The sequence below is a fragment of the Scatophagus argus genome, chromosome 19 (genome assembly GCF_020382885.2).
Source record: "Scatophagus argus isolate fScaArg1 chromosome 19, fScaArg1.pri, whole genome shotgun sequence".
Taxonomy (NCBI): Eukaryota; Metazoa; Chordata; class Actinopteri; family Scatophagidae; genus Scatophagus; species Scatophagus argus.
This window is the reverse complement of record NC_058511.1, coordinates 10,315,220-10,327,524: the sequence shown is the minus strand read 5'-3', so window position 1 is coordinate 10,327,524 and position 12,305 is coordinate 10,315,220. Positions and strand designations below refer to the sequence as shown.

Here is a 12,305-nt window from a genome sequence, read left to right as displayed (position 1 = left end):
TTTTAAAAACCAGGGAGTTCCTCATGTCCACCCCCCGCCCCCCATGTACGGGACAGCCGAGCTCAGTAGTGTCATAGAGGCTGCGGTAGCGTAAGCCTGCAGGGAGTCCAGGTCGGATGGTTGCCCTACAGCTGTCTAGCTCTGCATCAGGATCCAGGGTTTAACCCCAGCCACAGGGAAGAGCCAGAGGCAGATTAATGCGGACGATATCCAGACAGCTATCCTCTGGCAGCTGCCGGCGTCCGGCAGTGTCCCAGGGAAAGAAAACTGTGACTGTACTGTCGCCCAGTCTGCGAGAGTGTGAGGGTGTGTGTGTGTTTTTGAGAGACAGAAAAGAGTATATTTGACTCTTTGCGCGTGTTTGATTAAGCTTTGATTGCTTTTATCTGGTCTGTGATTTTGCACTTTACTCAAATTTAGTGCTTATGATTAATTGCTGAAATTATCTTGAGAGGGAGGGATTGGTCAAATCAAAGAAACTTTCAAATGAAGCAGTAGTATTTCATCACTGCAGTCTCACAAAGACACTTTTGACCAAACACGACTGGTCAGGGAGACCCTTTACTGGGATCCTCTTAACGTTAAGCTGTAGGTGGTGCCGGACAGGTTTAACCTGCTTAGCATTTTACTGGTCTGTGACGAGGATTCTTTCAAAGTCCACAGCACTCTTGGAATAAAAAAGAAACATCCTCTGTAATAATGAACAGTGTATTCTATTTTAACACAATCCATAAGTGCATCAGAGCCTCCAGTTAAATTCAAGTGGGAAAAAAAAACTGCTAATACGTTTAACATCATCATCCTGTTTTGTTTAACAACATAAATTATCAAATAGTTTTGTATTTCAATATAACTGCTTTTACTAGAAGGACTTAGTTACTTTTATTTAAATGTGGTTACAGATTTTAGGCATTTAGCAAGAATCTCTTACTACATTAAAAACTTACAAGTATGTTGATTTTTAAATTCATTTTTATGTTGTATTTAAAATCTTAGATTTTCCTGGCATACAAACTAACACGCAAGTAATGAACAGAGTGACTGACATTCGGACTGTTTCCACAGTGCAGTGAAAAGTGCAGTACACATAAGATGAGAATAAACTTGAACTGAATTACTGCAATCACATGAATCAAACTTCTGTCTCTGACTGGATAGAAGCTGTTTCAGGAGTTTTATGTTTAACCACAAGAGTTTTTGTGAGTTGTTATGATATCTCACATAAAAGTAACAGATCTGTGTTTCATTTCTTATTTTCTTTAATTGCATCCATTTCGTGTGTTGTTTTTTAGAGGCTTTGACTTTCATTATTGTCATTCGTCTGCAGTTTTGCAGCATTGTGTCTTTTTTTTGCACATTCATTGTAACAATCAGTAAAACTGCAGGTTAAACACGTTCATTAAATTAAAATAGTTTTTGATTTCAAGTTAAAAACAGTTGCAGCTGAATTAAAATTATATAATATAAAAAAGGCAACCATACGATGTTATTAACCTATAGTAACCCTGAGTCAGATCTGTGTGTGTGTGTGTGTGTCTACATGCACGTGCGCATGTGCTGTGTTTATGGGACTGTGTGTTTGTGTACACCTACATGTACAGTATATCCATCGTACATGGATGCCCACAAAAATACGTATGTGTGTTTTTGCTGCTCACTGTGTGAATGTCTCAGATTGTCTCTTCTGTTTACTGCAGGACCTTTGAGTCACATCTGATAGTACAGCCCTTTTTATGACACACATCAGCCTCACATCCTCACAACCACATTGTGTAAGTAAGAGTAAAAGTTAAAAAGTAAGAGTTATTTACACTTGCTATGGTATGTTAAATATATTTTATATATAAAGAGCACGGTTTTGTGTGTCATTAGCATAACATGTAGGAAACTTGCACACATCATAACAGAAGTTAGTATATGTGATATACACTAGATTGTTCTTTACCTTTAAGTATTAAAAAACTGAAACTGAAGTAGTTGCTCATGACCATGCATACTGTAAATCCACGGTTTTAGCATCCCATAAAGCTGTATTTACTTAGGCTTGTGTTCAGGGAAAGCTATTAATAACCCCTTGAGGACTTTTGGCCTGATGACCAGCCTATTGACCCGGGGTGAGAGGTATCATGACTGTAGTGTCCAACTCTCAGTCCACGTCTCCGCAGGACAACCACATGTGTTTTTCTAACTACTGGCTTATCAGGCATCTAAATTTTTGTTGGAAATGTGTTTAATTGCATGAAATTGCATGAAAATGCCACAATATGTATAAAATGTTTCAGAGTTAGGAATTTTTATGGCATCTTTTTAAAATACATACATGAAGACCGAAATCCAAATTAGCTGCAATTTTAAGTGTGGATTAAAAATAAAAAATCAGACCATAACCCATTTAAACAGTTTGATCAGCTATAAAAAATCTGCTTCTTCATTTACACTCACAATCAGTTGACGTGATTTAAAATTTAGTTTTAGTTATTTTTAGGCACATAATCTAATTTTATATCTTTATTATGGATAGAAACATCATTTTCAATAAAGTAATTCTTGATTTGAAAATGGTCAAACTTATTATGTTTCTGTGGTGTCAACTTGATCAGCCATGTCAGTTTTGTCAACAGCATCACCTGCACTTAAAGTTGAAATGTTATGAAATGTTTTCTCTCGTTCCACCTGCTGTCCTCGTGGGTGCCCTTCATACAAGCAAATCAACAGGAATTCATACGCACAAATGGTCAAATGTATGCACACACACACACACACACAAGAATAGACACATACACACACATGTGCGAGCACATACAGATGAGACGAGAGAATCACACACTGACCTGGGGTCTAATTTTAGCAGTGCCATGTCATGGAAACACCTGACTGTGTCTGTTAGGAGAAACACATCATCTCACAATGAGGTGCATTCGCTTTTGTTACTCTGGTTGTGCGCATATTCACATTGTGTTTAAAAGGTATCTGAGAAACCGTTCTGTGAGTGTCAATAATTTCTAAACAATCTAACCATCTGTCTTGTCACAAGTGTTGACATGACTGCGTAACTACACATCAGAAGGAAAAGATTACAGAAAAACTCAGTTGATATTCAACATTTTATCGTACTGTTTTTTTTTTTTCTTGGCAAATGAGTGGCACAGCAAACATTACATGAAGAGAACATGTATTTAAATATGCAGTATCTAAAATATTCATTCTAATTAAATTACAGCAGAATATTTAAACTCCTAAACGTTCTTCCCAGAGTTTCTTACTGTGCATTGTTTTCAGCTGGACACTGATATAAAACTAAAAGAAAAGAAGCACCTTGAAATGTCATGATGCTGTTAATTTCAAAGTTTGTTCACCACATAACAGCATTTTCACAGAGATTTCTGACATGATTTTTGAGACATTATTGATAAACTTGTGTGATCTTCAAATGCATCTTTGCAGTTGTTAGACAAAGTGAGCTGAATTTTAAGTTGTAACATTAGCAGAAATGCTGATTTATCACTTTTTAAAATCCAGTGTCTTGCAGTCTTAATCAGTCTAGTGAGCGGACAGAGTTGGCTTCCTCCAACACACCTTCCTGCCACTGCATGGAAACAGCTATTACATCATTTTAAGTAACACGATCATGTTTTTTTTCTCTATATAAATGGGTGTGATTTATCCCATCATTTCAGTTTGATAATTGGTGGTGATGTGAAGCCAACCAAACCTATGAGTCCACTGACGGATGGAGGGAGCAGGTGGTGGAACAGTGCTCCGCTGTGTTCACATTGTGGGAACAAAAATGTTGCTTCTGTCCAACTTTTCTTTTCCCACCAACTTTGAGCTTTCATTAAGAAGTTCAGAGGAAAAATTAACTGGCGATAAAATCAATTCAAAACGCTGATGTGTTTCCTCAAAGCCTCCACGCTGACGTGTTTATTAATGACGATGGCCGCTGCAGACGTACAGCCCAGCTCAATGGTAGAGTGGTGCTCTGTGATGGCGTGAAGGGAAAAATAACTTCATTACATGTCATGACTCTCCTTGATATAAATATATTTTTTAAGCAGCAGCCTGTCAAGGACTCTGAATTCATCAGGATGTGGATGGATGCTTTTTTTCTATTCAATCAAAACATGAACATGGCTTTCGAGTGCTCGGAGTGAATGCAAGCAGCAGAAAGGACTTCTTAGAATGAGTTTGTTTTATTGATCAAATGAAATTAACACACACACACACAGAGAGAGAGAGAGAGAGAGAAGCAGTAGTGCGTCTAATCATGGACTGTGGGTCAGCCAGCATGTTTAATTTAATGGGCCTCATCGTAGCTTCACGAGGTCTCACATTGTGAACTTAATTCCTCTTCACCAGGTTAATTTGCATTGTGTCAATTGACCAGAGCGCTTACTGTATCAGCTTGAGTCTCACTTGAAATTCAGCCCATGTCCTGATACCATTAGGCAAATGCAAAGTTGTGTCATTTACACATTTGGAGGAAAAAAAAAGGAGAGAGAGAGAGAGAGAGAGAGAGAGAGAAAAGAGAAAAGCCAATTTGCGCCGGACAAGACTCGCTTGTGATTATCAGTGGATGCTATTACTGTGGAGAAGCAGACGTTTGAAGGTTATGTTTCTGGGCAGTAATTGAAATGCAAAATAACATTAGGATCGATGGCCATCTCTGTTTATTTATGAAATCAATATCGTAACTGTCCCTCATGAGTCCCCCTCTGATTCCCAATGACGGCTTAAGTCTCTGCTCGTTTATTCTTTCTACCCCATAACCTCCTTCTTCTGTCTCTTTTTAAAAGGCAGTTAGGGGTGTGTTTGACTTTGCAGGGAGAGCAATTTCCTGGAGGTGGTGGACGTGTATGTAGATGGGGGTTGATACTCCAGGTAAGGAGACATCATCCATGTGGGAAATCTATGCAATCTCTCCTCGTGGCAGTGACATTGAAGAGGCCATATGCTGGAGGCTCTGTGTATGAGCACTGTGTGTGTGTGTGTGTGTGTGTAAGTGTGTTTAGAGTGACAGAGAAGTAGAAACAAAGTGTATTTATACTGGTGTACAGTATATATGAAACAGAAACATAAATAGATAAAGGTAAAGATATGATAACAACACAAAACTGTGTTTGTACAGAAGTTTTCTAAACAATGTTCAGATTCAGAGATTTCAGCCATAGCTTCACAATTAAAGCGCAAAATACAAACTTCAGCTTTAACCGGATTCGAGCCGAAGCAATTTGTCGTTTTTCTGTTCACAAATATTTTTAAAGCAATGATGGCAAAAAAAAAAAAAAAACAGTTCCGTCATCTTAATTTGAATATTTGGTGGTTTTGTTATTCTTTTGTGGTAGAACATTTTAAATCTTTGAAGTCTGGACATGTGACATGAGACATGTGAAGACGTCCTGTTGGTCTCTGAGCTCTTGTATTAGACATTTTTTAACTGGCATTTTGTAGAGCAAAATTAATCAGTTAATCCAGAAAATAATAATTTGTCAAATCTTAAACTTTCCAGCCAGATGAAACAGAACACAAATGTGATTGACCAGAATGTACATAATAAAATACATAAAACATACTTACAAATGAATGCAACAGAATCTAAATAAGACCAATAGGACTGATGTCAGTCCACAATAGTCGCGCAAATATGAGTCTTGAGAAGTTTTTGGTTTAAATGTTTATTGATTGAAGTAAATTGGAGTAACCTTAACCCACAAAAGTAAACTGTTCCACAATTTAGAGGCAAAGGCAGCAAATACATTAAGAGTTCTCTGATTAAGAGAGAACTCAGAGAACCTGAGGTGCTATATGGACATAATAATTCAGAATTAATTAATTCATAAATTTCGGACATGATAGAATTTAATTTGAAATATTAAAGTTTACAGCTGAAAGGCTCTGATATAGGCTTATTTTTACTTAACTGAAGCTGCAAGGTTTGAGCTGACAATGAAGACATGCACAACTGTCAGATTTTAATAAACATGACTGCTTCTATTGTAAAATCAAAAACATTAACTTATTGTACTTAAAACCGGATTTTGACTAATGTACTTCCCCTGTAAGAACACTACATTATCCAAAGCAGCGTTTCACTCCTGCATTTAAATTTTAGAACACACACACTCCTTTTGATGACCTTCATTTGTGCCAAACGCTATGCCACGCGCATGTTGTTGTCGCTACTTAACACTTGGGCGACACACGCTACCCCATTTTCCCGCTCGCATGACCATTCATTTCCCAGACACCTCGGCCGCGGACTAACAGTGTAATCTATGTGTCAGGCAGGAAGGGGCACTCAGTTTAAAGCTGATAGAGTTTGCCCCAAACAAGGACAGCCTATCATAGAAAGATTAATGAACTAATTTCATGCATGGCTCCTTGCCTCTGTCCTTCTGCGCTTCCATCTTCGACTGTGTGCTCAGCACCATGATTTACGCTGTGTTGCTTGCTACAAGCTTAACCCCAAGCTTAACAATAATATTTCCCCTCGGTGGGAAAATACATAGTAAAATATGGAGAACCAGATTTTTAACCCTTTACTTGTTAAGGACAGCATGAGGTCATTATAGAGAGATGTTTTGAATTTGCTTTTCTTTTTTTATTGGACTGCTCAAATAAAAATTTATTGTGCAGAATTTTGGAGACTGGAAAACATATTTCATGCTTTAGAGAAGAGGTGGATGGATTCAGGATTTATGTCGGGAAGCTGGAGGATCTGCAATGCTGCCAGCTTTAGGAGGCATGCCAAAATACACACACAACCATTTGAGATTTTAAGCTGCTCTGTTGGGACAAAATAAAAAAACAAAATAAAAAACAGTGGTTACTGATTGGGGCAGGTGCAGGAGGTCAGGTCTGTCATATTAAACATGGTAGACAGTCATGTCTGGATGCTGTTTTTCTTTCAGTGTGGAGGACAGAGTGAAACCTGTGTGTCCATTGTGGGACTGTTTGGGCCTGTAAGAACAGCAGAACAGAGAAGGCAGGTGACCTTCACGTCTGTCTGATGAGTCTTGCTTGTCTGCTGGGTTTGTACCATTTTTCTGTGCGGCGGAGCAAACACTACCCCATTAGGTGCAATGCATTTGCGCGGGTTTGAGTGTGTGTGTCTGTGTGTGTGTTGCCAAGGGAAGCGGGACAGGTTGAGGAGAGTCAGACCGCGCTTAGAAAGCTCTATGTCTCTTTATAATAAGGGGGGGAGACCAAATTATGAAACTATGAAGCTATATCTGTCTGCGCGAATTGGTGGCTCGTGCCATTATTTCATTTCGACAGATTTGAAAGGACCCATTAGATATTTCCATTAAACCTAACAAAAAACATCTCCCCAGCGTTACTGTGTGCTAAGTGTGGAATGAACTACTTTTTACATATGCCACAATGTACTATTCCATAGGGAATCCCCCCCCCCAATCTGGCTGCAATGATGTATTAACTATTACCACGCTGCTCTCGCCAATTCCCTCAGATGGGAGGAAATATACCTTCCAATTGACTATAGGTGCATGCTGATTGCTAACAAGATTTAACAAGAGCACTGTGAATCTTTTATAAACCGCAGCAGCCTCAGAATGAAGTCTAACATAATGTTGTATCGCTCCATCTTGCGCTATGTTAACAGTCCTGACTGATTAAAAATGCATAAGGAATGTCTGGGACCCGTAAGAGGAAGGTTTATTTTTTCATGCCTCATCTGGAACAGGAAGGAAGCAGAGGATCAATAGATCTGATCTGGGCCTGGGGGTAGAAGCTGTCTCTTTCTCCTCCTCCTACTCCCTCCACCTGCTACCCGTTAGCAGTTAAAAGGGAGGTTTCATGTTGTCAGGGTGTGATGACTTCATGGCTTTATATAAACACTCATGCAAAGAGGCAGCAGGGGGAAAATACATTCCTAACCACAACACCAAATTTGAAAATGGGGGCAGCCCCCAGTAGCAAAAAAGGCGAGTTCAGGGGAATCTGATTAGCATTAACAACTAGTTAGTTTTACACATTCTTAACGTGTCTTTCCACTGTTCTCACCCAATATTTCATACTCATAAGCACATTAGGATGAGGTTGTGTAAGATCAGCACCAACTCTGACAGACAGAGCCAGCGGTTCTCACACAGACGCAGGCCTCATGTTATGTTTTGTTTGAGAGGATATTATTGAAGCTTGTGCAAGTACAACATATAGAGGTTATCCTGCGTTGAAGAGAAAGTCCCGGTTGTTGTTATTTATTGTGTCATGTACATATACATGCCAGGCACACATAAGATGACATTTTTCAACCAAATCTTTAACTTCTTACATAAAATTTTACATTGCAAATAAATAACTTTGTGTTGTCTTTAAGCTCAGATTTTTTTCCCCAACACTTGCGGGAGTGCTGAAAGTCCTCCAGGGCCTTATTAATAATGATTGCATCTGATCATACTTGTGACTTTAATAGTTGCTTTTTGCTTGTAAGTCAAGTCAGTTCTGGTCAAGTCTGTTTTATTTATCATTTACTTAGCTCAAAACCACAATTTGCCTCAAAAGCCCTCACAGTCTGTATAGCATATGAAACCTTCTATCCTCAGGACAATGTTTCAGGTAAGGGAAAAACTCCCAAATAGCCCTTTAATGGGAGAAGAAAAGAAAGAAAATGCAGGGAGAGCAACAGAAGAAAACATGAAATAGATGTTTGTACATAAGTAACATTTTCCCTCAACTCTGCCTTTTCCCAAATTTCATCATGAAATGAAAACTTAATCCCAGGTCAGTGCCGCTTTCTCGGCCTCTCTAACCTCTAAATGAAGTCCACCGTAACCCTGCACCTTCCTTTGGTAAACTAACCGGAACTATTGATTGGTTCATGTATTACCCATGATCCTCCATATGCTGAGTGTAACACCTCTCTCTGTCCATTAACAGTCGTCTGGAGTTTCATTCATTCATTTACTCCTGGCACCCGACCAATTGTGGGCATTGTTTGCAAGATGTATGGGGCATCTGTTGACATGGTCGTTAGTTACCATTTTGCCTGAGAGAAATAAACTACTGTAGTATATCACTTGGCATTCCAGCACACAAATGGTTGCATGTGTAACCTAATCTATCAAACTCAAATGAACCGGCGCACTCCATCACAGCTGATGAATCTCTGGCAGAATGATCTGCCGCTGATGGAGGAAAGCAACGCTCAGTATAACTTGTCAGACTTTTTGGTGGGGATAATTCCCTTGATACTGCAGTTTTCTGGTGTACGTTCACTTTCATTTAAGGTTCTTTGTGTCTCTAGAAAATCAGTGCTTATTTGCATGTGAGGTGAACAGGCTTCATCTCTTCATAAGTCTTTGTCGCTACAGTTTTATTTTTTTCTTTAATTGAAAGATCATATAATCCATGATGAGTTAAGAAATTTGGAGAAACTTGCTGACTTTGGAGTCTGAAGTTTTGTGTTTTTTAAGATGTTCTGAAAAAGTTTATCTCAGTTGCTGAATTATGAAAGGTAAACACAGACCAATAAATTCTCGGTTCATTTCTCTTTGTTCACCAAGTTTGGCCAATTTTAAATGTTACAGCAGCTCAGTTGCTCCATAGCTTTCAGTTTAGCTACTGTAAATTCAGCACCAAAACTGACTGCAGATCTCACTCTGTGTGTTTATCCAGGTTGCTAACAAGAATGCCCTCTGAGGACCGACACTTATCCTCAAGCTGTGGTTCATACGTCAAAACCGAGCCTTCTAGTCCTTCCTCCTCACTAGTAGACACCGGCAGTCACCACAGTCCCAGCGGCAACTCTGACGCCAGCGGCGGCTACATTAACGGCAGCAGACACTCGCACGCCCTAGACTCCCCTCCAATGTTCAACCCAGGCATGCTTGGAGGTGGCGCCGCATGCTTACGGCGCTATGAGGAGTGCTCCGGCGGTGTGGTGGACGACTCGCCAATCAAGTGCGAGTACATGCTCAATGCCATCCCCAAGAGGCTGTGCCTGGTGTGTGGTGACATTGCCTCAGGGTACCACTATGGGGTGGCCTCCTGCGAGGCCTGCAAAGCCTTTTTCAAAAGGACGATACAAGGTATTTCTTACTTCTTCTTACACCTTTCACTGGGTCACCTGAGCTCATGTCCAATGTCTGTATGCTCCCAGCTAAATCTGAGAATTAGTTTTCTGTGATTTTCCCAGGTGGTTCAATATTCTGCAAAGAAAGTGTTACTTTTAATTCAGGTGTTCTGTAATACCTCTCACACTGTAAAGGTGATATTTTTTCATGATTGTTCCAAATGTTTTTCATTAGCTTTACCATGACAGTTGAGATTACCCAGAAAGCATATTGACCTGGTGAGGAATACATTGTCATGGGTTTCACATGTTCCTCAGCACCAAAATCCAATTCACTGCTCTGATGGGACTAATGCAAGGTGATTATGAAAGTCTACAGCAGACATTAGGACTGTGAGTGTGCCCTGAGATTTTTCAATGCATTTGCATGTGAATCATGGTGGGCATTGACTTCACCTTGTGTGGGAGCTGTTCCAGCTGCTGCTGGGAGAATAATCACTTTGACAGAGAAAAAATTGCCTCAAATTGAGATGCAAAATTTTGAATTTTATCTGCAGAATTTATATCATTAAGCAAACAAGTTAGCCAGCAGTTTAGTGAGGCCTTGGCCACACTGAGGCACCGTGGTGACTTCACCTGGTCTTCAGTGTAAAGCTCTCAGATGTTCTTTGTAATCACTTTTTGCGCTTTGGTGTAGCCCAGCATACATCCTCCTGTTTCTGCTGGTACACACAGCAAGTATAAAACTTCCTGACAGGATTAATGTTGCCTGTTAACTGAGTCTAACAATATTTCCTGGGCTGTTGCACGGAAGCTCTTGATAAGATCAATACTTTTCCAGAAACAGGAGTAAACATCAATGACTGCACTTGTCTCACCATCATTGCTGTTAAGCAGATTTTCATAAAAAGTTGATGAGTGGACATCATTAAACAATTTCTTTATCCACTTAGATGAGCATTTTTTGTCTAAAAGAACAAATAAAATGCAAAGAATCATTTCAACCTAACTCACTAGGCAATGTGTAATAATGGGTAATTTAAAGGATGCATGTGTGCCAAATTGACCAGCATCTCAGTGAAGGACTGTAAATAGTGTTCATGTGTGACTTTGTGTTGTCTTGCACACATCCCCCCTCTTCTTCTTCTCCTTCCTCCTCTCGCTCTCCTTCGTGGAGGACAGGCCCATAATGAACCTAATCTGTCCGTCATTCGTCCTGAGCTGCGGGAGTTTCAGTCAATAACAATCAGTGTTGGGTGACTGTAATTAAGAACCAGGCATTTCATTGGGAGAAAGTCGAGAAAGGAGGGTGGGAGGTGTGGATCTGTTCTTTGCCCCCGGGCCCCTCCAGCCCACACCCAAGAGGGAGAAGATGGGACCAATTAGAAGCTCAGGCACGTGTTATCAGGGGCAATAACAGAGGAAAAGGATAGAGAGAGAGCGAGAGAGAGAGACGCTGAGGACTCGTCCAAATGAAAGGCAGAGGGACAAGGGACAGGGTACGTGGTCATTCTCTGAAAGGAGAAGCCACTTTAATGGAATGGTAATCAGGAAGGGGGGTCCCGGCCTTGGTAAAGGAGGAGGACAAGGAGAGGTCCAGCTTGAGTGGAGATGAGCGCGTGGATAATAGTATGGCATAACAATATATCAAAATTTAGAGGGAAAATAAGAGAGGTTAAGGAAGGATATTAGAGTGGTTGAAATGTCCTTTGAGAAATAAAGGTGGACACAAGACCTGATTAACTAAGAGGGTATGCCGACAGTGAGCTTTTAGAGGTAGGCAATTTAAGACTATTGTGGACCCCTAATGCACCCCCCCCTCACGCCATGCACACATAATCATGAACACACATACACACACAGCACACACAGGTTATTTTTGATCCATTCAGGTATAAAATGTTTCTTTTGATAATAATAAAAAATATTAGATGAATGGGACCTTTGTACTCTATTTCTTGTTTTTAATTTTTGCATGGAAAAAAAATCTGAATGCGAAAAAGCACACAAAAAAGAAATCAAGTTGGTTAAAAAAATAGTAATAATAATTAGGCCTGTGCACTAAAGACAGTGGTATTCTTTCTTTAGTGAGCAGAAAAAAAGATTTGGCCACAGGAGTGTCACACACGGTTTTCTCTTTGTGGTGTTAGTTGGTATTTGCATTTCAAAGTTACAGTTTGACAGACGTCCGTCACATACTGCCTCATTTTCTTAGTAAAAACTGTAAATTAGCTGGCCCAAAATCCTCTCTACATACTAACTGTATGCAGTC

General features: G+C 39.9%; 1 protein-coding gene across 5 annotated transcripts in view; it reads left to right on the top strand.

Moving 5' to 3' along the window:
* The window catches only part of esrrgb (estrogen-related receptor gamma b), a 110,050-nt gene that overhangs the window by 74,199 nt on the left and 23,546 nt on the right, over positions 1 to 12,305 (top strand). For all 5 annotated transcript variants that reach the window (XM_046373028.1, XM_046373026.1, XM_046373029.1 and 2 more), the window contains one exon: positions 9,637 to 10,049. In XM_046373028.1, the coding sequence (XP_046228984.1) occupies positions 9,637 to 10,049 (413 nt within the window). The remainder of the gene's footprint in view (positions 1 to 9,636; positions 10,050 to 12,305) is intronic.